The sequence below is a fragment of the Perca fluviatilis genome, unplaced genomic scaffold (assembly GCF_010015445.1).
Source record: "Perca fluviatilis unplaced genomic scaffold, GENO_Pfluv_1.0 PFLUV_unplaced_scaf_22, whole genome shotgun sequence".
Taxonomy (NCBI): Eukaryota; Metazoa; Chordata; class Actinopteri; order Perciformes; family Percidae; genus Perca; species Perca fluviatilis.
This window is the reverse complement of record NW_024375636.1, coordinates 3,214-30,961: the sequence shown is the minus strand read 5'-3', so window position 1 is coordinate 30,961 and position 27,748 is coordinate 3,214. Positions and strand designations below refer to the sequence as shown.

The 27,748-nt window shown below is 40.0% G+C and overlaps 1 protein-coding gene and 1 pseudogene across 1 annotated transcript; both read right to left on the bottom strand.

Moving 5' to 3' along the window:
• LOC120555188 overlaps positions 1 to 14,650 on the bottom strand; it is a 38,471-nt pseudogene extending 23,821 nt beyond the window's left edge.
• Positions 14,651 to 21,315: 6,665 nt separating this feature from the next.
• Positions 21,316 to 23,457, bottom strand: LOC120555186 (phenylethanolamine N-methyltransferase-like). The gene is made up of 3 exons (XM_039793871.1): positions 23,255 to 23,457; positions 22,305 to 22,515; positions 21,316 to 22,203 (listed from the first exon to the last, which is right to left on the bottom strand). The coding sequence occupies exons 1-3, from the start codon at positions 23,424 to 23,426 to the stop codon at positions 21,765 to 21,767; spliced, it is 822 nt and encodes a 273-aa protein (XP_039649805.1). The 5' UTR covers positions 23,427 to 23,457; the 3' UTR covers positions 21,316 to 21,764.
• Positions 23,458 to 27,748: the final 4,291 nt, after the last annotated feature.

Below are 27,748 nucleotides of genomic sequence, written 5' to 3'. Positions count from 1 at the left end.
TGTCGAGGTTACAAAACCAGTTGATGAATTGACACCTAGAGAGTGGATGTTGAATAAATTGGGATTTTATTATGTTGAGCCGTTTCTGAGCGATCTAGGAAGATGGACTGATTCTAGATATCCAATTTCCGGTAGTTTTCACAAGAGTGATTTAAATTTGGTAAGAGAATATGTAGTTGAAAATACAAAAGTAGCTGATTCAACATGGGATATATCATATATGATGGAAGTTCTAAATGCATGGGAACTTTTGAGTTCGCAATACCCCGAAAATGTTCGAAAAGCTAAAAAACGAAAAGATAAACGCTTATTTAAACATTTCATGTTGGCTCAAGAGACAGGAGAGCAATGGTGTTGCCGCCGCATGCCCTCTGACCCTTCCCCAGGCCACAGCTAGAAATAAATATGGAGACAAGAAGTCTAGCTCAGAGACAGAGACGTTTAACTATAAATCATTATATCCCGTTTTGAATAATATTACAAAACCACCGGTAGACACCGACGATCAAGTAGATGACATAGACGAAGATTTAATGTGGGCATTTGTAAATACGAAAGATTCAAAAAATTCTAAAACAATTAGGAAAGTTGTGTCAGAGGTTATTTTCCCTGAGAAAGGTGATACAAGTCTGAACTATAGAGTATATTTAGGACGATGTGAAGAATTGTGGTTTCAGAATTGTTTGAAGGCGTTTGAAGCTGCAGAACGAAGGTTTGCTGATGATGAGATAAAGTGCACTGAGCGTAAGCTGATGTTTGTGCGTGAGTGCATTGAGGCTGGATTTAAAAGGATTCTTGTTATAAAAAGGTCCAACCAAAATCAGGAACTTGAGAAATCAGATGTGTCGGATAAAATTTTTAGATGCTTTTACACAGCATTAACAAAGTATCATTTAGATAAAAAGGCAGATATTACATGGAAAGCCCTTGGTCGTCACCACATCGCAAAGGTTATGTCTTATGTTTCAGATGACGAGGTGCAGAGATTTTTACATTGGATTGTTGCAATATTAGACTATAATAAACAGCGCATGCAGGAGTCTACAGAGACGGAGGGAAATGAACATGTTGAAGCTCCTTTATTGATTTTTGATGATAAGGTTATGGAGAAACCGCTAACTTTGGCTGAAATCTCAAGAATCACTTAAGACGCGCCCAATCCGTTAATTAACCCATTAGGATTCATTAATTGGTGGACGTCAGTACTACTGCATGGAGCGATGTCTGGGAAGGATGTAAGATATATTTTGACGACTTTAATGCCTAATGTGTCAATGGAAACTCTAATTGAGGAATGTCCAACATTGAGATTTGATAATGATGGTCCAGTAGAGGGAGAAGTTGCCATTAGTGATAAATTTCCCTGGTTGTCTAAGACACATCAGACGAATCATTTGACGGAATTAAAGGTGTATTTAACGAAAAACGCTGTGGCAGGACAGGATGTCACACAAATATTAAACTGTAAAAAGAGATCAGAGGAAAATGTATCAGAGTTTGCGATTCGGTTTCTTAAATGTTGGAAGGAACAGGCAAAATTTGATGTTTCGGATAAGGCTGACACATTTTTTGCATCAATTTTTTTTTTTATTTTTTTTTTTATGATGTACATGTGGTTCATCCTTGGGCAGACGTGTCTGTATGCTCATGGTTGTCCCAGTGTCATGAAAGTTTGTTCACTGTTTGAATAAAGCTGCATTTGATTTGTAATCATCGGACTGGTCGTCATCTCTGAGGTCTCCTTACATCATTTCTGAATCGTCACCCGATATCACAACTGAGAACAGATTTTAACTTACCAAGAACAGATTTTTTTCAGGTATCTACAATTAAGGAGCTTCATACTCAAACACCCAAACTGGAACAGATTAATAGAGCCCTCCCTTTTATAACAGTATCTAGTAAACATTCAAGGTGGAGAACATATGAGGAAACCAATAACCAATGTTTATAGAATCATTGCCTCAATGACAAAAGATAATTCATTTCATGTGAAAGACAAGTGGATTAGGGAGTTACGGCTTGAAATAAGTGAGGAAGTTTGGTTGGAGATATGTACTCAGGCTCACAAAGTTACAAACGCCAATTCGTGGAAGGAATTTCAATGGAAGATACATAACAGATTTTTCAGAACACCACAAGTTGTGGCTAAAATGAATCTGAATCAATCAAGTCAATGCTGGAGGGGGTGTGGAGAAACACTGGCTACTCACTCGCATATTTTTTGGCAATGCCCACTGTTAGATGACTTTTGGAAATCCATTTTTACATTTATTAATAAAGCATTGAATGTTGAACTGCTAAGAGACCCTCTGATAGCAATTCTAGGGATAAAACCAGTTGTGATACACAGTAGGAAAAATATGTATTTATTACAGATATTACTGGTAGCAGCAAAGAAAGCGATTACAATAAAATGGCTTAAAAAGGAGTCGCCAAACCAACCTGAATGGCTAACAATTTTAAGAAATATCTACACTATGGAAAAAAATTACATATTCGTTGAGACTGCAGAGGGAACTTTTCATTGAAAGATGGGCACCATTAATGACGGTGATGGACGACCGTCAGAACTAAAACTCTGATTATATCTGCAAGGTGAACCTGTATACAACCCATGTTTTGTTTTAAGTTGATGTTTGTTCTGTTTTCAATGTTGTTAAATATTTTTTATTTCTTCTCTTCCTTTTAATTCGGGACATGTTCTCCTGTGGACTTGACCTTATACGTAAGAGCGTATGAATGTTATGACCCCTTGTAAAGGATATTACTTCCGAGTGGAAGTGACTACTGTAAAAGGAGATCTGAAGAATATTCAAAATAAAAAATAAGTAACAAAAAACTACACATTTCCTCAATATATTCCATACCTAATAAGATGAAATACAATAAATAAATAAATACTACTACTACCTTTGTAACTCATAGGTAGAGTGATATCTTGATGTGTCATGAAAGATTTGTCAGCAATATATTGATTATCGTAGAATTGCTGTATCGTGATATTAACGGTATCATGAGCCGTGTACTGTATCGTAATGTAAGGTACCCTGTGATCACCCCCCTAATATATAAATGCATTCTGTTAAGATTTACATCTTGTTCTTGTCTCAGTCTCTGACAAAGGATTTTATTTCAAGACCGGTCAAAACCACAACTGTGGGGATATTACTAGATTGCCTGAGCATTGTCTGAGATATTTGTGTTTGCACTTGTTAGTTAATGTCAACTCCGTCATAAACACAAGACGCTGTGGTACCGATGACTGACTTGAGTCAGAGAGCTAGAGTATTGCATTTTCTGTATTGTTTTTACATAAGTTTGCATTTCAGGCCACCAAAAATGTACTTTGCGCACCAAATTTAGCGGCTTGGTAACCTGGTTAGAAGCTTAACTACATTTAGTTGTTTCAGTACCAGTACTCTGTGTTATGACAATAAAGTTGAACCTAATCTAATAAAAAGAGGAAGAGATGTCATGTCAAAGCAGTGTTTCAACTGAGAGTCCTTTTCTATATTTAGGTTTAAAGTGATGGTTCGGAGTAATTTCACCCTAAGGTCCTTTGCACCATGACCTCGAGCCAAACATCCCCCCAGAAGCTTTTTTCACCTGGGTCGAACATTGGGAGAGTTAGCGTAGAGTAGTGTTATCAGCTGAATAGCTTAGCGCAGGGGCTAATGGATCCGAAGTGTCTCTTAACATTACCCCACTAATAATGCCCAAAACGATACCAAACGTCTACAGTAGTACAAATAGGTTATGCACTCATAAAACGATGGATTGGAAAGTTTGTAAGTACACCAGAAGTTTATGTAAATAGCACTTGCCTGCTGGCTTCTGCTCTCTGCTTTTGTTGCTGCTGTAAGACGAGTGCTTAGGGACATCTACAAATTACAACACCGAAAAGAGATGCAACAAAAATATTTATTAATTTAATTAATTATTATTATATATTATATTATTATTTTTTAAAGAAAGTGCTGTAGAATAACTAGCAGGAGACAAGTTATAATTGAGGTAAGTTTGGAGACATTACCTTATTTAATCATTAAATTAATAAATATTTTTGTTGCATCTCTTTTTGGTGTTGTAATTTGTAGACGGCCCCTAAGCACTCTCACTGCCCGGTAGTAACAGCAGCAGCAGTAGAGAGCAGAAGCCAGCAGGCAAGTATTATTTACATACACTTCTGGTGTACTTACAAACTTTCCAATCCATCGTTTTATGAGTGCATAACCTATTTGTACTACTGTAGACGTTTGGTATCATTTCGGGCATTATTAGTGGGGTAATGTTAAGAGACACTTTGGATCCATTAGCCCCTACGCTAAGCTATTCAGCTGATAACGCTACTCTACGCCAACTCTCCCAATGTTCGACCCAGGTGAAAAAAGCTTCTGGGGGCTCGAGGTCATGGTGCAAAGGACCCTAGGGTGAAATTACTCTGAACCATCACTTTAAAGTTATTTATTGTCAAATGCACAATTACAGTGAAGCAGTATATATTGCAGTTAAGTTAAAATATATATTATGTTGGTAGTAGACAGGTATACAGTAACTGCAAAATAAATGACTTGAATGAAGTGTAATTTAACATTTAACTTCTGCTCACCTTTGATCATCAGAGTGGCATCCATCTTTGAAGACTACATAACAAGGCATAGACTGGTCACTCTTCATGGACACACAGCTGGGTTCAGGTTCAGGACAGTCTGGTCTCTGATGGATCCTGATAGAAAGAAATTCATTATAGCTCACATATTTAGGGGAATTTTCTCTGAATCAAAGACTTAATATCTAATTTAAAATGTTTGAATACAATACAGACATTATGTATGTGTTACTGAACACTGAACACAACAACTATGTACTTTTTGTCATGTTGTTTTAAATTAATGAAAGGTCCAGATCCAGGTCCAGGTCTGGGCTGCTTCTCTGGGCTGAAACACAACACACACAGAGCTTTGAGTGTGAATAATGATGGTGGAGTGATCTGAGTGGTGGACAGTTAGAGATGGTCCTCTCACCTCTGAGCTTTGGTCTGGCTGTCATGTTCCCCCCACAGAGTGGTTTTAGAGGGAGGGACTCCCTCCTCTCTGTCCTCACACTGACTCATAGCAGAGTCCACACCTTCATCTGGAGAGGAAACACTGAGAGCATCATTCCAATCATTCATCAGCACATCATCACTCATTCATCCCTCACATCATTTCTCCTGGAAAAAAAGCCAAATATCAGCAGCTGGTCCTCTGATTGGCTGCTTCTCTCTGTTTCATATCAGTGTCAGTTAAATCCTTTTGACTTGTTGGACTGTTGCTAAGACTAAAGAAGCAGTTAGAAAACATGACTGAACTCTGGGAACTACTGAGGGCTTTTTTTATCACTTCATCACATTTCATTCACTCAACACAGAGAACTGATCAACACATGGATCAATAGTGGTTTGTTATTGGACAGAAAAGATGCTGCTGGTTCTCATTGGTCAGTGGTGAGGACGAATCAGAGCAGAGGAAGCTGCCATCAGCTGCTCTACTTCTATCTGTCCACTAGATGGCCTCATGGAGCTGTTTGGAGGATTAAACTGCTTCATGGAAATCAGAGCTGAATGTCACTTTGTCTGGCAAAAGTCAAAACAATTGCCTCCTATGTCCTTTGTGGATACTGCACTACGGGGCCCCGCGGCAATATATGCTATATGTCCCATTCATTACAATGGGGAAATATCGCAGCTTGCTCACTTTCGCATAAATAAAGTATATTTACAGTTTAAAATTTCGTCACGGCATGAATATTACAGGTTCCTCAAGGTCTTACAAAGCTTAGCTAACACTTGTCCGATTTCGGATTTCAATTGAATGTATTTTTGTGAATGTCAGAGTTAGGAGGAGGCTAGCTAGCTCATTGATGGACTCCATCTCACCGCGGCTCTATCAATGAGACTCCCGGACAAGAGGCGTTTATTTCCCCGATTGTTTAAATAACTCAACACATATACCCATTATAAGATTAACTGGAACCTGCGGGCTGCGGTAAAAGATTGCGGACGTAACAAGCTCGCTGACACTGCGGTCAGGGCGGCGATGTAGCAACCCAGGCAGCACCAACACCGGCACTAAACTCCGACACAGAGTCGGAGAAAATTTGCAATTAGCCATCCATTTTCGTAAAGCGGCCCATATTTGAGCTTTATATGGTTGATTTCTCGCATAAAAAAGTTTCAGAAGTGAATTTTGTAATGTAATAGCAGAGATCTGCGTGACCTAGCTAGATTCAGAAAACTACCTGATCTCAGGTCAGTTGTGTAGCCTATGTAAATGTTGGGGCGTGACCGTTCTCTTAATACACCCATGGCTGTGACAAAGGTTCCGGTTTTTGGGAGGTTGACGTCAACTTCCAGCTTTGTTGAGATTCGCCCGTTTTCAGCGGCAGTTTCAAAAAATTAGATTTTCATAGTAAAGGGGTGTCAATGGGATTTTGAGCTTCTATGTACTGTATGTCCTATTCACCCACCAAACTGTCGTTATTCAACTATGACAGGGTAAAATCGGTTTTGCATTCTATCACCCCTTTAACCCCAATGGTAAAAGTCATGAAGTCAAGGAAAGATGTGAAGGAGAACTCAAAAGGAATTAGGAAAAGACAACCGCGGTGCTCAGAGAATCCGACTGCCCTGACACGGCTACGTAACTATATTACTGACGTGGGTCTGCCGGTAAAACTACACTGTTCCAAAGATGGACATAGAAAGCACATCTGGATACTTCACCCCGTGTGTTCTCACCATGTTGTTTCATGCTGGCTCTATAAACGTGGACAACACGGTGGAAATATTACTTCATCTCCGTTTTCATTTTCCATCTTTTTCTGCATTAATTATGTCTTTTAATGTGAAACACTATTATAAAGCATGGCGCTGTATGCTGTTGAAAACAGACAATTCAAACAGCTCTTATCATGGCAGCCACTTAACTACTTCCAGGTCATTTCACTCCGTTAGGAACCTTCCTAAAATAAAAGGACTATTGGGCCGCAGCCCTGGATGATTCAAAAGAAGAAACCAGAGAAGCTGCAGAAATCAGCTGGAGGAGGTGGAGTTACTTACTGGGACCACTGGAGCTCCTCCCTCCAACTATTCTACTTCTGTTTGATACGCTTTACCTCCTCTCTTTTCATCCTTATCTCTTTCTCTCCTCCTCCCCTCCTCCCACTCTTCTTGACTCCCCCCTCATCTTCCACTGCCTCTCTCTTCTCTCCTTCCTCTCTCCTCCCCCACTCCCTCCCTCCTCTCCCCCCTCATCATCCCCTCCCTCCGTTCTGTAAACTGGTTGTCTTTTGTTCCACCACTGACTGAAGTCAACTCACCTTTAGACTTTAATTTGGACTTGAGTTGTTTTTTCCAGCGAAGACTCGAAGCACACGAGGAAACAGGTTTTAAAATGTCGTCTCTCCTGCTCAGCTCCTTTTAAACACAGAAAAACCTGAAGAGAAAAGTACAACAGAAAAAGTGTCTCAGACAGTTGAATTAAGAAAAGCTCGACTAAAACCTGGTGATTAATGTGCACCGTAAAAAGATCATGTTAAAAACAAGTTCCCATTAAATTACAGTAAAATCTAAAACATTCTTCTACAGATTGTGGGTGTGGAGAAATCTACAGACAGACAAAGTGGAATAAAATAAATGATTTCTTTCTAATAGTCTGAAAGAAGACATGTTATGGAAGATAACTAGCACAACATCTATAGATTAAAAAACTGTTTTTGCCTGAAGTGTAAAACAAACTTGACTTTAACAAGACGTCAGAAGAGATGATTTTCCATGCTGATCCTATAAAGTGATCCCTGCTGAGTCCTAGTGCTCGCCCGCCTGCTACCTTTCCCTCCACATCAATAAGAGTTCTGACAGACCCCAGATCAGACTCAACTACTCTCCTTCATGCAAAGCAACACTGCTCTATGCCTGCTCACACAGGTGGCCATCTTGTTTCCCAGCTTTAAACAATCACACATTCACCATCAATTCAACGGTTTCTCCAACCACAACAATGGACAATGGATTAATGCTGATAGGGGTATAGATTTTGAGTTACAGGGATATGAATTTAACTATTGGAATAGAGTAAGCAGTTGTGGAGGGGGTCGAAGACATTCACATTCATTGTATCATCAATGACAGTAGTCATTGATGATATAATGGAGTGTATCTCAATTGAATTATGTATGGAAAAATGAAGAATGTCATTATAAGTTGTGTGTATAGGAAACCAGGATCCAATGTGAAAATATTTACAGAAACAATGGAAAAAAAATGAAATGAGTTAATAAAGTATAATTGGAAGGAAGTAAGCAAGGAAGCTGACCTTAAAGATGCATATGAACTATTCTTAGACATATTTACAACTTTATGTAATAAAAACTGTCCGATAAAACAATATTGTAATAAAAGGAAATATTCAGAAAGGAATTCAAAATGCCTGTAAAAAAAGAATACCCTTTATATGAATTTTATAAAATATAGAACGAAAGAATCTAAGTTAAAATATAAGAAATATAAAAACAAATGATCTAACATAATGAGGGTATGTAAGAAGGATAATTATAATAAATTACTAGAAAATAACAAATGTTATTATCACAATAATGTGAAAGGAACATGGACTACAATAAACACCATTATTACAAAAGTGCCTAATAAATTTGATTATCCGAAAAATTTCAATGATAATGACAAGACATGGACTAATATGTATGAAGTGGTTGACAGATTCAACAATTACTTTGTTAATGTGGGCCCTAAACTGGCCAAAGACATAAATTACACAGGGAAAAATTACTCTGTGATGGACCATGACATGAAATAACCCATATTTATTGTTTTGGGGAACTGTAGAAAGCAAGGAAATTATAGAGACTGTAAATAAAAGTAATAATAAAACTTCTAAAGACTGTGATGACATTGATATGTCTCTAGTAAAAAAAGTAATAGACAGGATAGTTGACCAACTATCATAAATATGTTATCTATAAAGTTCAACAAAACTAAATTCATGATATTTGGAAATCGCACTATAAATACAGATGTTAAAATAATAATTGATAACGAAATAATTGAAAGAGTGTATGAAAATAAAATGTTGTACTTGACCATCAACTCTGCTGGAAGCCCCACATTAAATATCTGTGCATGAATCTGGCCAGGAGTATTGGTATACTGAGCAAAACTGTACACTTATTTTACCATATATGTTATATTGTGTGAAAGTTTGGGGAAATACAAAATACGTGCACATTGCAAAAAAGAACAATTAAGATAATAAATCACACCGTGTGTTATGAGCACACCAATCATCTGTTTTTTAATTTACATTTGCTGAAATATATGGACATTGTTACATTCAAAACTGCACAATTTATGTTTAAAGTTAAAGAAAATAATTTACCTTGTAACAAATGCAAGAGCAATGTTTAATGAAAGAGACAGGGGATATCATCTAAGAGGACATTGTATGTTCAAACAACCTCTTGTGCGAACTACTGTTAAAAGCATGTGTGTGTTTCAGTTTGTGGGGTGACCTTATGGAATGGACTGACCAATGACATCAAACAGAGCCATAATATCATTCAGTTCAAAATTAGATTAAAGAAATCATTACTTGACCAACATAGAAAAGAATAGATCGAAACACAGGATCGGAATTGTAATGTAATGAAGGCATTGTTGTATATTGTTGTAAGTTATTGTAAGACCAAAAAATTGTATACTGTATTTGCAATTCTACTTCCTTTGTATTAATATGATTTTGTGAAATAGGGGCAGGACCACCTAAGCTATTTGCTTCTGCCTGCTCCTTCTCGAACTAATCATTTTTATATTTATATTTTTGTGGGTTTTTTTGTTGTTAAATTCTGATTTTTTTGTTTTGTCTTGCAACATTCACGATTGTTCGAGATAAATAAATAAATTGAATGAAATGAAACAATCAAAAATGTCATCTCAACCAGTCACAGCCATGAACTTCATCAGTGTGCAGCTCTCTTCTGTCCTCAGCAGGTCTGTGTAGAAAAGGAGCTTCAGCTTCAACTTCCAACAGACAAAGTGAAGTGACGCCGTTTCTTATCATTAACCAGAGTGAGTGTGTGTGTGTGTGTGTGTGTGTCCTCATTTCACTATGAAAGTATGCATGGTATGTACTGGTTGGACCACTACGGAGCCAAAAAAAAATGAATGTGGGTGTGCATCAGAAAAACTGGGTGTGTCACATTTGATGACATTCCAACCCTAGGCTACTGGTAGATGATCTGTATGCTGGTTTGATGCTGTTTGGTGTCTAAATATTTTGACATAATAACCGTTAAAAACGCGCCACAGCTAAGCAAGTGGGTGTTTGAGCTGTGAAATGGTGAAATGTGGAGGAGCGGCACTGCCTGTAGTACTGAAACAGAGAGAGAGAGAGACAGACAGACAGACAGACAGACAAACAGACAGAACATGTCCGGATTTCTAGGTCCTGATCAGAGCAGTTTTTAGCTTAATTATTTTCAATCAGAGAGAAATATATTTCATTTCATCCTCAGACAGAAGGGAAGTGAAGGAACAACTACAAACATGAACACGGTGATCTCTTCAGAACTTGTCTATGTAATCGTTGTTCTCCTTACACGATGCCAGAGGCCGAGGGTATGGAAAGCTGTTTTAACATTTATCAGCTAGACTGGATATTTATTGCAGATATCCGTAATTTAATTATTCCTTGTCAAAAAGATTTTTTTTTATATCCACAACGTCATTCTTCCTGTCCAGAATCAACATACTTGATATCTACAGAATTATAGGGAGAACTCCAATTTTAGATATCTACAATGCAATATTAATAATAATTTATTCAGAATATTCATTTTAGATATCCAAAATTGCATTTTTCATAAGTTGGTATGCCAATTGTGGATACCACCTAATTACATATATTATACTGTAGTATGGAAGTTTTTTGTGTTCTTTATTTAAATGGCAATGCATTTTGCAATTGTCAATTTGATACGAAAACTGGCAATGTATTCCTTAATTTAGTTTAAATTATTTTGACTTCAAATATTGCCAGGGTGTTACGGTGTCTTTATTCAAATGGTAATTCAACGTGCCAGGGAAACATCTGACTTATTTATCGGTTGGCTCTCTGCCTCGTAACGTTAATTCCCCGCTGCCCGTTTGTCCGTTACGGTAAAACCTCACCTGCGGGACTTTCCAGAAGTTGGTTTATATGTTACCATGGCAATAGTAAACATGAAAAAGGCAAGTGATGTCCCGACTACAGACCCACCTTGATCAAATTGAACTGTCATTTTGAAATGGAGAAACAAAAAAGAGCGGTGACATAGTACATGTAATGCTATAGGCGGGTTGCTGTTTCGCTGGCACATTGAATTACCATTTCAGTAGTCTCGCATTGCCAGACCTTCCTCCAAAGCGTTGCGGAGGAAGGTCTGGCAACACACAGCATTCTGGGATGGAAGAAAAATGGGCTCTGGTTTATTGGAATTTCTTTAAACCAATCACAATCGTTTTGGGCGGTACTAAGCGCGGACCCAGACCACGATGCCCATGCCCAGACGCGACCTTACGCCTACCTATGTTTCATCTGTTTCAATTGAAACAGGACCCGCCCTCCAAGGGGGCTTCAACAGACCAGCAAAATCCTATTCATTTTCTCCGTAGGATATTGATTTTCAGCCATAATGTCTAAACCATCCAAGGTAGATTGACCACGAGCTACGAGGTTGTGAAACGAAAGTTTCTGCTCCTATAAAAGCCACAAGGTATGAAATCAACCTTGTTATTTGCGATCTTCTGGAGAAATACTACACTAACCACAATTCTAAGCAAAACACTGACGTCTCTGATTGGTCGGTTAACATGGCGACGTTTACCGCGAACGGCTTAAGCAATCTGAAGTACAATACTGGTAGTTTATGTTTATACCTTTGCCTTTTTGCCGTTAGTTTAAAATGTTATTTTGAAGAAAAGAATGTTAATAGGAAATGAAACGTACATATGCCAGTGGTGCTGAAAAACGAAAGATATCAGACAACAAAAGAAAAGCTTTATTCAGTCTACCAGAAGTGACCTCTTTCTTTGGTCCAGCATCTGGAACCCTACCGGCGAAAGCAGCGTCCGAACCCCAGTCACAGGATGCTAGCCAGATTATCCGTCTTCAACTCAAACTGCTGGCTGTAATGATGACCAAACATTGTTAGTAGAACAAGAACATGACAATGAAGTTCCTACCGCTGAGACCTGAGACAGGTGAGGGAGATGCCAGGGAGAAAGCCCTGTTTACAGAGACAGACCCCTGGTGCTGGCCAGAGCATATTGCCGATGACCAACAAATTGATATTGTTAGGAGCAGTCCCGTTCAGATAGAGGAGTTTAACTTCCCACAAAGCCAATCACACCGCCGTTTTACCAAGTACAGATATTTAAAGAATATGAAAAATGGAGAAAATATTACGCAGGTCATGGTTAGTGTACTCAAAATCATCCGATTCAGTCTTATGTTTCTGCTGTAGGCTACCTTATTTGGCAAGCGGACGAGTAGTCTCACTCACAGAGGTTTCAGAATGTGGGAACAACTCACTCTCACACTCCAGGATCATGAAAAATCTAATGCACAATGTGCCAATATGGACAGCTGGCGCAAGCTGGAGAAGCGCTTAAAAACGCACAGTAGGCTACCATTGACAATACACCCTCAAAGAAAGCTGCGTAAATATAGAAAAAACCCTCGGCGATGTGGATGCTGAGGAACTTGTGCGCGAGATCTCGGCTGCTGTCACTGCCGTGCCAGCAAAAGAAACCACTGGCCTGCAGATTCTGAGCTACATTTACAGAAACAATTTAGTTGAACTGTATCCAAACCTCAGCATTGCTCTCCAACTCATGATGACAGTGCCCGTGACTGTAGCGAGCGAAGAGAGTTTCTCTCGCTTGAAGCTAATAAAAGCGCAATCGCTTCGCGTCTTCTGCAACACAGAATGATGTTCATTTTTTTAATTATGGTCTTGTCGATTTTAAAATCGTCGATAAAAATACACCTGGGTCAACAATGCTCCAGGAGCGGCTCAGCTCTCGCTCGGATTTCAATTGAGCACAAAGTGACAAAATCGCTGGACAAAGATGAACTTATCAGGGCATTCTCAGCACTCAAAAAAGGGCGCAGGTGAAATCTACGCACACCGCCCGGTGAGCTGACCATGGTGCTGATAAAACGCAGAGCCTATCGTTATTTATGATAAGTTCGGTTCAGTGTCAGTCAGACACGTTTTACTTCTTTGCTTTTGTTAAATAATTCAAGGTAAGGGGATGTTTGAGCTGTTAAAGTCAGCTCAGACAGCTGAAAATATACTGCGCAAATCAATTAAACAGAGAAGTTGGCATCCGTGAAAGGGCGAGGCTTATTCCAATGTAAAACACTGTATAATTGTATATAGTTTTAATCAAATAAGGTTGGATTATTTATATTTTGAGCTGCCTGTTCATGAAGCTGAAAGTGCACGTAATAAAATAATATACCATTGATGCAAACCAACAGGAATCCTTGGTTTTTCTGCTCTATTATGTTATGTTTTATGTGGGTAGGGCCCCATATTAGTTAGTGAAACGGGCCCCCAGATGCTTAAGGCCGCCGCTGCCCATGCCAAATAGTCTCGGGAAGGAACTTGTTTTGGTGGAACATGTATACGTTCAAAAGTAGTTTTAGTCGTGCAACAGAAAACTCAGATTGGACAGATAGTCTAGCTAGCTGTCTGGATTTACCCTGCAGAGATCTGAGGAGCAGTTAACCATAGTCCTCACAAAGTCCTCATTGCCAACACAAAGAACTTTCGTCGGCACCGGAGCAATCCCGGAAGTGAGACGTCGTGGATATAAACTACCATTTGAATAAAGAGACAAAAACACCATGGCAATATGTAATGCAATTGAGTCAAAATAATTCAAACTAAATTTAACATTGCATTTGTATATTGAATTTTCAATTGCAAAATAAAATAAAATAATTGCAAAAGACATTGCTATTTGAATAAGGACACCAAAAAAGTGCCATATTTTAGATATTCAAAATTACATAATGGATATCTGGAATAGTTTTCCAGTTGAAGTTCTTGGTGTTCCTCATCATCTTCCCCTCCCTCTCTCCTCTCCTCCCTCTCTACTCTCCTCCCTCTCTCCTCTCCTCACTCATCTTCCCCTCCCTCCCTTTTATAAACTGTTTTTCCTTCGTTCCACCACTGACTGAAGTTAACTCCCCTTTAGACTTTAATTGGGACTTGAGTTGTTTTTCCAGTGAAGACCCGAAGCACACGAGGAAACATGTTTTAAAATGTTATCGTCTGACATATTATGGAAGATAAATAGTCCAAAATCTATAGTTCTAAAAAACAGTTTTGCCCAAAATGTCTGTCTTTCAACAATCACACGTTCACCAACAATTCAACCGTTTCTCCAACCACAACAATCAAAGATGTCCCCTCAACCAATCACAGCTCCACTTACTGAACCTTCAGCCATGAACTTCATCAGTGTGCAGATCTCTTCTGTCCTCAGCAGGTCTGTGTAGAAAAGGAGCTTCAACTTCAACTCCCAACAGACGAAATGAAGTGACACCGTTTCTTGTGTGTGTGTGTGTGTGTGTGTGTGTGTGTGTGTCCTCACTTCACTATGAAAGTATGCATTCTGACTGGTTGGACCACTAGCGGAGCCAGAAAAAACTAATGTGGGTGTGCATCAGAAAAACTGGGTGTGTCACATTTGATGACATTCCAACCCCACATATACCGGTAGATGCTCTGTATGCTGGCAAGTGGTTTGATGCTTTTTGACGTCTAAATATTTGCTCCTCATTTGCATAAAGTTGTATCCAGGCTGCTTTATGCAAATGAGGAGCGAGGGGCTCGGCTCACCACCTCTCAAAAACATATGAAAATCTTTTAAACTGACCGTTGTTGATCTGAGATTCAGCAGCTGTAGACTATTTCTCACATAAAATGTTTTCAGTAAACAAATTTTGGTGAACAACATTTTGTAAAATAAGGGAAAGTTTTCCAAACGAGCCGCCGTGTTGGTCTGTTTTAAAATCCGGGAGCAACCAGCCCTGATCAGGTTGAACCATAGTGGTGGTAGGAAGGGGAAGCCCATTTTCTTAGCTTGTCAGCAGTCATTGAAGAGAAACTGTTAACTGATGGTTCTTGTCCACAGTGGCGTTTTTTCACAGAAGGGATAAGAACCAGAGCCGTTCAAAAAGTGGGGCAGAAAGAGCTCAGATTGAACGGATTAAATGATCAAATCTAAAGGATTACGTCATTTAATCACACATTACATTCAATAAATATGGTATTTTTATCAATCTCAAATGAAAAGCCGTAAAGTTTGTATATTTACCCCAAAGTCTACTCATGCGTTAGACAGACAGACAACGACTTTATCAATATATGGAAGGGATTTATTAATCAGATAATCAGAAGAAGAGAGTACAACAACACAACTATAACTAAGGCAGCATAAATTAATGAGATATGAACACAGTCTACCTGTTGAAGTCAAACTATTAATGATGGGAAATGATTTGAAAAGCTACGAGAAAAATGGAAAACTTAGGAAGAAGACTAATGAATGAATTTGAACTGAATTTAAGATGACTCAGCAGAAGACTCAGAATGAGACACCAACTGTAAATCAATCAGCATGTTTGATCTAGCCTACTTCTGTCAGGTTGGTCTCTCTTGTCTCTGATGGCGGCTCATAGACAGAGCAAAGGTTTGGTCCTCTGACGATCCGTGTCCACCTGCAGGAGGAATCAACGAGCCACGTCCTCACTGGCCATCCAAGGAGACACCAACATTTATTTGGATCCTGTTTGAATTGAGCCATGAATTACACATATGATGTTTGTCAGTTTAAAAGATAACTTAGCAAGTCAAGAAACCACGTCATCATCATCACCCTCGGCCTTGTCAACGAGGGAGGAGGTGGAACCTCTCATGATGCCGCTGGCTCAGGAGGAAGCGCCTGAAGGAGGAGGAGGCAGACGGAGAGTCAGCATCTACTGGAGGAATCAACTATTCTAAAATGTGATTCAATTTCAATTCAATTTTATTTATAGTATCAAATCATAACAAGAGTTATCTCGAGACACTTTACAGATAATTTACAAAGCCCCAACAGTTCTAATACTAATTCTAATTCTAATTCCCCCAAGAGCAAGCAATGCGACAGTGGTGAGGAAAAACTCCCTATTAAGAAACCTCGGACAGACCCAGGCTCTTGGTATGCGGTGTCTGACGGTGTCTGTTGGGGATGCAATGAACAGTGGCAATAATAGTCACTTTAAAGATAAGGAATAGTGACTTCAAATGGTAGTCGTGGTAGTTCATGTCATATCAGGGCGCTGCAGGGCGTTACAGGATGTAGCGCGGCACAGCAGAGCATGGATGGACGTAACAGGAAGCTGCAGGGTTCAGCAGGACGCAGCATGACACTGTAGGGTACCGCAGTGCTTGGTAGGGAGTGCAGCAGGACCACGGCGACAGCTGCAACCAAGATCTTGGTGCCAATGTACTCCAAGGTAATATGCTGGGTGAGAAAAAAATCAAAGCACAAGAACTCAGGGGAGTAAACTCCTCAGAGCCAGGTTAGTAACAAGCATCCCGTAGGACGGGATGCACACAAATGGAAAGTGAGAGGAGAGAGCAGTCAAAGGAAAGAGAGGAGAGGAGAGAGCAGTCAAAGGAAGGAAGGAAGGATGGATGTCCCCCGGCAGTCTAAAACTATAATAGCATAACTAAGAGCATAACTAAGAGAGACAGGCCGATTCATTTGTTTAAATCACTTCTTTAACTGCATAGTGGATGGACCTGGGAGAATGTGCTGAAAATAATGCAACATTATGTTATTCTAATATGGTTATGATATCACATTTATTAGTCATGTCACTGGAATATAAAATCAGGTTTTACTCTTATAGTTTGGAGACAGTAGTTTTGGTTTTGCTTCAGCCAAACACACTGAATGTTTCAGAGTTTCCCCAGAGATAGAAACCAGAATTTAAGTCTTTCATTTTCTATGGAGGTTTATAAAGAAAGATGTGTGATCTCGTCCTTTCTCCCGTGAAGTTTCTGAATGTTAATTTGCTCATTTGTTTAGAAGAACAACTTCCAGAACATAGATGGTAGTGTGGGACAGACATCACAGACATTGATTAATAAGAGATGGAGGAAAGGAAATTATCAGACAGAGACACATTTTTATTGAAATATGTTATGCCGTCTTTTTATCATCTTTTTTATCGTCTTTTTACCCTATCGCCTGCTAATTTCATTTTGTTTATTGAATTGTAACTTTTTCTGTCCTTTAAATCTGCCCCATCTTCTGTTTTACTATTACAATGGTGTGTACATAATGTGTGTTGACGTGTATATACTTTTGTTTATTCTGTCAAAGAACTTTGTAAACTATTGTTTTTAAAAGGTGCTATACAAATAAAGTTATTATTGTTTAAATAATTGTCAAATATTCTCTGATTCCAGTGAAACCGGTGAAATATTACAGTATGCTGTAAAACAGAACACTATATGCAATGGGCCGAGCTGGGCGCATGCAAAGCCTATATCCCACAATGCAATGTGGGCATTCATATCAGAAAATCGGACAGAGATCAGCAGTCTTTATCGCTTCAATGTAGATTTATATAGTCAGTGGTTTTGTCACCAGCATCATGTTGCTCATATGTGTTCCAATAAGTTATGCATCGTAATAACGTTTAAAAAAATATGCAAATACTCCGGAAGTGATGTAGTACGTACCGCTTGGCGGACAGGAAAGATACAAATACATAATATTCGTAATATTGATGTTTTTGTCTAACGTTGTATTTGAGGATTCGAACAATGAAGATAACAGTATATATAATAAAATATAGTTTCATTTATTTGTCTCATGTACTGTTGTCTTGGCCAGCTGGCAATCTGAAATGGAATGAAGCCCATTCATGGCAGACAGCAGAAGCACAGGAGTCAAACTAGTCCAGCCGCCCACCCTGGAAGAACTACAAGTGCACTGGCTTTGTAACAGGTTCTGGGGCGCGTCTCTAATGGGACTTGTAGTTTTAAAATATATTGGTATATTTCTCATAAGTAGAAGTTGGCAGTGTAGAGGTTTGGATACACCTTGGGTTTTTTGGGGATTTTAAAAATCAAATAGTCAAATAGGTAAAAATAGCTCATTACCATATTTGAAAGTGCTTACAGTGGGTAAACTTTGCTGACCGTATCTACTGTATATGATATGGTCCATATCCTTATAACAGCTGACAAAAATGTCTCCGTCACTGTGTTATTCTATTTTAGGTCGTACGGACAATTCATAAATGAGGGCCATTGTGAATAAGGTCCAGAGGCTATTGTATATGATACACAGATATGGTACACTATATTACATGATATACTACAGTGTGATAAGCAGAGATGGGAAGTAACGAAGTACAAATACTTCGTTACTGTACTTAAGTAGATTTTTCGGATATTTCTACTTTACTTTAATATTTTTTTTTGTGGCGACTTTTTACTTTTACTCCTTACATTTTAACACGAATATCAGTACTTTCTACTCCTTACATTTTAAAAATTGGCTCGTTACTTTAGTTTTGTACAAGAGGTCGTAATGTCGGAGAATACGGCATACGCCTCACACCCACGGGCGCTGCGGCGCCTCGGCACACAGAAAAAAGTGAGAAAAAAGAAAGAGAGACTGCTGTCCGGAGGATAATCAGTTGAGATCGTGTGTGTGGTCCTTGAGAACTGTAAGTCGTTATAACTTATGTTGTCAGTTCATTTAAGCCTGTTGTTGTATTGGTCTATAGTTCCTGCACAGTTAAAGTAGGTTAGCTAGTGATTTAGTTGTTTGTGTTCTTCACCTGTTAGCTAGGTTTCACGTTGCTAACGCAACGTCATTCCCAAGCATCAAAAGAGAGAAGTTGTCCGTGTTTTACAGACACACCTGGGGGGGGGGCGAAGTTTGAAACCAGCATCAGCTTTAAATACGGTCCTAATCTAGTCCTCACTAGCAAATTTCAAATAATTTCACTGGAGTTACCGTTATTATTTTTCACGTGATCAATACTGAATTCAATCTAATTGGATGGAAATATACTGTAGGCACGTTGCATGTAACGCACTACCTACGACGAACACTACGAGATTCGGCCGCATTCTGCATTCATTTTCGGCAAATAATTGCAGCATGATGGTGGTAACGTTAGCCCTAGTAGTATGGACGGCGACATGATTGAAAATGAAGAAAACGGAGATCCCACAGATTAGGCAGACAAGCAGCAAGACATTCCCAATCATCCCTGGCCTTATCTGAGAAAGATGTTTGAGATAGGCTAGGAGGCATCAAGTATGACTCCTGGCCAATGTGCTGTGTAACTCTAAAAGTATGGGGAACTTCTTAATTAATCTATGTTTAGTAATTCATATTGTATCCTTTATTTTCTTTCTATATTTGAGCACACCACACACACATACATGTAGATTCCTTTAAATGTTAAGGGGATGATTAAAAGAGAAAGAGAAACTGGATCTGTGAATTCTCACAGAATCACTGGTAATTCATATCTTGCTACTCAGTCAGAATCTTATTAAGCTGGAGTCCCAGTCTCTGTCACAATAATCATATATGTGATGTTTGGCAGACATCCATTTAAAATGTAGACAATGGCATATAAAGAGCCTGGTTTTTATGTCCACTGAAGTTTCTCATCTTGCACTCTAGTAACGTGTGTGGTCCAGGTAGCTTTGCATAAAAAGTGGTTGTCATTCGCAAGGCTACTTTTACTTTTATACTTTAAGTACATTTCAAAGCATGTACTTTGTTACTTTTACTTAAGTAAAGAAGTTAAAACAGTACTTCTACTTTTACCAGAGTATTTTTTAACACAAGTATCTGTACTTCTACTTAAGTACGGGAAGTGAGTACTTTTGCCATCTCTGGTGATAAGTATACAGTACACAGTTATATTGCAGAGCCAATCCCTATTGGAATTTAACCAAGGAAGTGTAGAGCTGCTTCCAAAATTAGTACACAACTCTTTTCAGTTTGCTATCCTCAACTTTGTAGACATTTGTGTCCAAGGTCAAGGAAATCAGAGTATGGCTTACAGACGTTTTGAGCGCAGTCACAGCCACAGCAGACCAGACTGAATCATATTAGACTAATCCAACTATTCACGAAAATGCAGCACAGTTTTTACGGTTTCATATTATGAACAGACTTTTTTTGTAACACGTCGATTAGCAAGCATGATCTGTTTGTGATGGTAGGGATGATCGGTGGGGACTGAAAGAAGACCTTTTTTTTTTTTCTAAACAAAATAAATATGGGTGGTGATGCCGCAGATGATATGACATGTGCCTTTGGCGTGGGAGACCCGGGTTCGATTCCCACTGCGATACATCAACCAATGTGTCCCTGAGCAAGACACTTAACCCCTAGTTGCTCCAGAGGCATGCAACCTCTGACATAAATAGCAAAATGTAAGTCGCTTTGGATAAAAGCGTCAGCTAAATGACATGTAATATAATGTAATATGTAATGTAATATATGGTGAGTGTAAAGGTTCATTATTGACCTTGTATATGAATGCTTTTTTTCGTTTTGGTTGCTAATCAAACTATTATAATGGGTTGTTGTTGGTATTTGTGTGATTGTATGTCTGTAAAAGGAATCTGTAGGAATGTAAAATGCTCCAGTCTTATTTCTTTTCGAAGAAAAGAAAGACAAAAGGCTTTATTTGGCATTTTAGTTAACACATGGAGTCAACATGTGATTTGGACGTGTGACAAATGTGTTTGGATATTGCAAAGGACAGCAGACATTTAGCAGCAGACATTTATGATCTTTGTTCTTGTCCATTTGTAAGCAGCCTTGGATGTTTACAGACTATATATGTGTTCTTTACCACGTCTATTAGCAACAAGTATTAGCGAAATCAGAGAACATTTACACATATTTGGCTTGATACTTGAGGAGCAACTCAAGATGGCAGAGTAATGACATCTGGTGTTCAGTACTTCTAATTACACAATCATATTCTCAGATGCATATGTAAATTTGATCATTTAAAATAAAGCAATTTTTAGCTGTATTATCAAATTTATACAGATTCCACTAATTTCTGGCCCCATCTTTTTTAATATCAACAATAAGTTTGGATCAATATAATGCTGTTATGTAATATAAGTCTGACATAAGAAAACATGACATACAAATTGTTTTAGCATCTTTATTCATATTATCAGAAATTACAAAATAACACGCAACTCATCATCAAAAAATGGAAGTGTGAAATTCCTGATGCTGTAATTGCTGTATTTGAACTGCAGGGGGCAATGTGTAATTACATTTCTAACAGAAAGAAAAAGGAAACGTCTCCTTATTCACCCTCAGAAAAGACATTCACTGGACCAAGGAAATAAAGAGAAATATTTAATTTACGTGTTTTTTTGTCTTGCATTTTTTTTCCATTAAGAGTCAGTTTGAAAACAATTAAAATGATTGAAGATCAGAATCAAAGCAACCTCTCAAAAAAACAAATGTGTGTGAGTATTATTATTAGCATCACCAGTAGCCCATTTTCTCATTGTCTAATGTGCTAAACTTTGAATATACTTCTAATATATCATATTTTCATCTGGATATCTCTCCTGTTTTCTCACAATTACTCCTTTATTGCCTTTACAAAAAATATCCCAGACGCGTCATGATGGCTAACCTTCATGTACTCAGGCAATGTGTAAACCTCCAGCCTGATCAGGGTGTAGCCGTTCTCCTTCAAACTAGCACAGACCTGGGCCGCATTCACTGGGACCGTAGGGATCTTTACCCCAGGCGCCCCAAAATAGTAACTCATTCCCAGAGTTCCGATGAGCAGGAGGTGGCCACCGGACCGCAGGAGCCTCCCAATGTGGCCCAGGGCCCTGGTGAAGGCAGCCAGGTCAGGGCTGGCACTCTCCAAACAGTAGCAGGACACGAGACAGTCAGCCCCTGCTGAAGGAAGGACGTCAAGGGCCACAGGCTGAGGGCGGTGCACGTCAACGTGGACAATGTCCATGATGACATGACGTAGCTTGGCAGCCTTCTCTGTCCATGCTGAGGGCCTGATAGAGACAATTAATCACCAAATTAGAGAAAAACAGCTATTGTAAATGCACACAGCATTGATCTGCATATCTCAAGTCTTATAGGGATCTGGTCTTACGGTCGTCCCTCCAGCTTGCAGACGTGCTGCAGGTATGGTGTCCAGTCCATGCTGCAGCCTCCCTCGTCCTGGAACCAGCTCTTCAGCTCCTTCCTGTTGACCTCCAAGAAATCTGTGAGGAGCACCTTGTTGAAAACCTCACAGCCACTCATCACCTGGTACAAGGTGGGACCAGAACCTATGTCCACCAGCAGCTCACCACTCACATCACCTGGAAAGGTAAAAGAGAGGAGAAGTAAGACTGAGAAAGAGCTAATTGAGAGTTCTATAACCAAAATGCCTTGATTAATATGCAGCTTCTATTCAGATATCTCAACAGAGTTATTGTATGATCATAGCTTCTCAATATTAATGAAATAAAAATTATTTTAGGGAAGAGTGCTTGGATTATGAAGAAAGACTGCAAAGAGGAAGAGAAAGCATAGGCAAATGTTTTATCTGAAAACTTCAAAAGGTATCTGGTATAAGCATCTTTGTCCTTTATTCTATTTTATCACCTTAATTCTTCAACAATTTCATTAAAGTTACATAAAAAATATCCTTCACACTGTTACAACTACGGACAGTGTCACATACTGTATTTTGGAATCACTTGTTGCACCAATTTGCTGAGATTATATCAAATTCAAAATAAATACATTTATTATTCACCGACTTTTTTCAGAAAAAAGAGTGAGAATAACAGAGAAGAAACAAAGTGTTAGTCTCCAAAAACGCCCAACATCTGAAATATTTGCCTCTGACAGAAATCAAATTATTAGTGTTGAATTAAACATACACATATATTATTATGTGTATGTTTGACCTATGTGACCTATTTTAATAAACACCAGCAACATAGGAGATTATCATCATAATCAGGCAATATGTAACTCAATTTAAAAGCTTTTTATTGAGAATAAACTGTTTTTGGAATAAGGTTTACATGACCCATCACCCCGTCTCCTTACCTTCAGTGAAAGCTCTATGCAGGCATGCCAGTACCCACGGCAAAAGGTTGTCCTTTCTTTCCAAATCAGCCAGTGGTGGAGTGTAGGTATTCTGCAGATACGCTGCAGGATCAACTCCCTGCCAGATGGCTGCCATGGCCGCCACTCCATTCTCTGCTCCCTTTTCTTCCATCCTCCTGTTGTCTATGTGACTCTACCTAACACCTGTGTAATGGTCAGCCTTCAGGTACACCGTCAACCGCCTTATATACCTGTGTATATCTGGGTGTGTCTGTGTCATTTTGTGTGTGTCTGCTTTGGGCTACTCTGAGTTTCATGGGCGGAGATAGCAATTCTGTTTTTGGGCCAGTGTTGTACTCCGATAGTATTTGTTCTGTTCATGTTCCCTGCCCTGAGGCGCTGATACCATCAGATCAGGGGGCTTCTTCCAACACTAGACACACTAATGGACTCCTCACATGGCTTTCAGGTCTTTCACCCACCTCTCAGATCTCCACAATCATTCTAAAGGGCCTTTTACGCGCAAACAATAGACCACTTTCAGTTAAAGTTACTCAGGCTACCAAAGAATACCATAATTCCTCCGTTCAATTAGGCCTAAGAGATGCACCCCAAGCTTCCATCCTTAACCGTTTTGCCAGCAGCGTGTTAGCATTTGAACAAAGTGCTGTGTGTCCACAGTGTGTGCGGATTGTAGTTACAGTATTGCCTGAGGCCTTTTAGACACTTTTACACACAGTTTTTAGTAATGTAGTGCCCAATCATCTGGTATCAGTGATTGTCTCTGGGCATCATATAGAGCAGTTCTACACCATACTATTCATTAATATTAATTTTAGTTCTTATAATATTCACTCAATGAGCAATCCTACCTGCCCTGGGGGGGGGGGCCTCAAGGCGAAAGTGCCCTTTTTTTGTCCGTTTTTTTCACATTTTTTCTTTGACAATGGCCCACAAGGGGTCCGTTTAAAAAGAAACCTTCAAATCACATGATGACCAGGGTTATTGCGTGATGCATGTACCCTTCCTGCCAGGCGCGCCACTTGGACACAAGTGAGTCCGTTGGCGGTTGAGTTTAGATTCTCTGCCTGAGCCTGTACCGGACCCGACCCGACTACCTTAGGCTACCAAAGAATACCATAATTCCTCCGTTCAATTAGGCTTAAGCAACGAACTCCAAGCTTCCATCCTTAACCGTTTTGCCAGCAGCGTGTTAGCATTTGAACAAAGTGCTGTGTGTCCACAGTGTGTGCGGACTGTAGTTACAGTATTGCCTGAGGCCTTTTGGACACTTAGGTTAGGTTTTAGTTTGTGATCTCCATGCAGGGGAAACATCCTCTAAAATGTTCTGTTTGAGCTTCAACTTTACTCTGCAAACAAAAGTGTATTGGGAGTTACACCTGAATTGCCTCCAGCCTGAAAATAAACAACAAGAACTTTGCTATTAAAATGTGAAAAGGTGAAGTGAAAAACATGCAGCTGTTAAAGGATGCAGCCAATGGCCAAGTGTGACTTTGCTCAAGATGCAAAGACGTTATACTGTCAGCTATTCCATCAATCAATAGATAATCTCTCTCAAGGGTTAAGGTAAGAGTTAACATCTGCTAAACATGAGTTGAATTTGCACCCCAGTGACGCCACGCCTTGATGCTTCATGACAAGAATAGCATGTATGGTTATCTTGCGTTACACTTTACTTGAAGGTATCTACATAAGAGTGACATGACACTGTCATGAACGTGTCATAAACATTATAAACAAGTCATAAACATTCATGACATAACGCTTCTTTTGTTAAGTGTCATTCAGGGTTTTTTATGTCATGTCACTCTTGTGCAGATACCTTCCCGCACAAGTGTTACCATTATCTTTATTGAAGTGACTCAGTTTTAAATCGCCGTCATGCATGAATTAATTATATTTTTGCTATTTTACACATAATAATCCAAGATGATCACGTACACAAAACTGGAATTGCACGTCAAAATGACACCGAGACCCCCCCAAAATTTCACAAATTCAAAAACAAATTTTTAGGGGAGCACATGTCTTATTAAGGGGAGCCGAGCTCCCCCTAGCTCCCACGTAGTTCACACCCTGCTCTGCTAACACCGAGACGTTGATTTTAGAAACAATCCACAAGCTGCTACTTTGACCATGGAGACAGGGGCGGGGACGCATTTCCCAGCCTTACGACTAGGCCTGTTTACTTCACAACTGACTATATTAAAATAATTTAGTAGAAACCTTAGCAAATAAATGTCTTTAATAGCGTGCTGTTCTCTACAGCCTTGTATTTCAGTGTATTTTTGTAAGATATCCTTATTTCCAATTTAGTGCAAACCCAATAATTGTTGCTTCACAATGTTAAACAGTTAAGATCTTTACAACAACACAATGATGTTCAACAATTTAAAAATGTATTTACTGTGCAAATAAGTGTTCACAGACATCCAAATCCTAAAATTAAATAATGGGTTCTTGAGCACCTGCCCCTTTTGCCCTCAAGGCCAAAGTGCCCTTTTTTTGTCAATGTTTTTAATAATACGTCTCCATAACTGCAGGCAGCGCTAATATAACAGTGTATGATTGTTGCCCAAAAAATAAAAAACGGCTGATTGGACAAACACGTCACGTGGGTCTGTTTTCTCCGGAAATTCAAAGACATACTGTCATGGCGGCTTGTTCAGAATACGATTAAAACATTTTAAGCGAGAAATAAGCCGTGCAGTTGCTGAAGCTCTCTTCATTTCAGATCAACAAAGGTCAGTTTAAAAGATTTTCGTCTCTTTTAGAGACGATAGTCACGCTCAATCTGCTCCCCGTTTCCGGCTTAGCACTCTACCAATCAGATGGGTCATTTATTAAGTAACTAAACTTACATATGAATGCAGTGGAGTAGAAGTAGAAAGTGGGATGAAAAAAAAGTACTCGAGTAAAACTTGAAAGGTCCAATATGTAATACCATCCATCCATCCATCCATCTTCTTCCGGTTATCCGGTGTCAGGTCGCGGGGGGAGCAGCTCCAGCAGGGGACCCCAAACTTCCCTTTCCCGAGCCACATTAACCAGCTCTGACTGGGGGATCCCAAGGCGTTCCCAGGCCAGGTTGGAGATATAATCCCTCCACCTAGTCCTGGGTCTTCCCCGAGGCCTCCTCCCAGCCTCGACGTGCCTGGAACACCTCCGTGAGGGCCGCCAGGGGGCATCCTTACCAGATGCCCGAACACCACAACTTGATCCTTTCGACGTAAGGAGCAGCGGCTCTACTCCGAGCTCCTCACGGATGACTGAGCTTCTCACCCTATCCAATATGTCTAAGGGAGATGCCAGCCACCCTCCTGAGGAAACCCATTTCGGCCGCTTGTACCCTGGATCTCGTTCTTTTGGTCATGACCCAGCCTTGATGACCATAGGTGAGGGTAGGAACGAAAACTGACCGGTAGATCGAGAGCTTTGCCTTCTGGTTCAGCTCTCTTTTCGTCACAACGGTGCGATAGATAGAATGTAATACCGCACCCGCTGCGCCGATTCTCCGACCAATCTCCCGCTCCATTGTCCCCTCAATCGCGAACAAAACCCCAAGGTACTTGAACTCCTTCACTTGGGGTAAGGACTCATTCCCTACCTGGAGAAGGCATTCCATCGGTTTCCTGCTAAGAACCATGGCCTCAGATTTAGAGGTGCTGATCCTCATCCCAGCCGCTTCACACTCGGCTGCGAACCGATCCAGTGAGTGCTGAAGGTCACAGGCCGATGATGCCATCAGGACCACGTCATCTGCAAAGAGCAGCGATGAGATCCCCAGCCCACCGAACTGCAACCCCTCCCCAGCCTGACTACGCCTTGATATCCTGTCCATAAATATTACAAACAGGATTGGTGACAAAGCGCAGCCCTGGCGGAGGCCAACCCTCACCTGAAACGAGTCCGACTTACGCAGAGAACCCGGACACAGCTCTCACTTTGGTCGTACAGAGATTGGATGGCCCTGAGAAGAGACCCCCTCACCCCATACTCCCGCAGCACCTCCCACAGTATCTCCTGGGGCACCCGGTCAAACGCCTTCTCCAGATCCACAAAACACATGTAGACTGGTTGGGCATACTCCCAGGCTCCCTCCAGGATCCTTGCGAGAGTAAAGAGCCGGTCCGTTGTTCCACGACCAGGACGGAATCCGCATTGTTCCTCTTCAACCCGAGGTTCGACTATCGGCCGAACCCTCCTTTCCAGCACCTTGGAGTTGACTTTACCAGGGAGGCTGAGAAGTGTGATACCCCCGTAATTGGCACACACCCTCTGGTCCCCCTTTTTAAAAAGGGGAACCACCACCCCAGTCTGCCACTCCTTTGGCACTGTTCCAGACTTCCACACAATGTTGAAGAGACGTGTCAACCAGGACAGCCCCTCCACACCCAGAGCCTTGAGCATTTCTGGACGGATCTCATCAATCCCCGGGGCTTTGCCACTGTGGAGTTGTTTGACTACATAAGT

Coding starts and splice junctions, on each gene's coding strand:
- LOC120555186 (XM_039793871.1), bottom strand. CDS start 23,426: ATGGAAGAAAAGGGAGCAGAGAATGGAGTGGCGGCCATGGCAGCCATC. Junction 22,516..23,254: donor GCATAGAGCTTTCACTGAAG/GTAAGGAGACGG, acceptor TTACCTTTCCAG/GTGATGTGAGTGGTGAGCTG. Junction 22,204..22,304: donor TGCAAGCTGGAGGGACGACC/GTAAGACCAGAT, acceptor TGTCTCTATCAG/GCCCTCAGCATGGACAGAGA.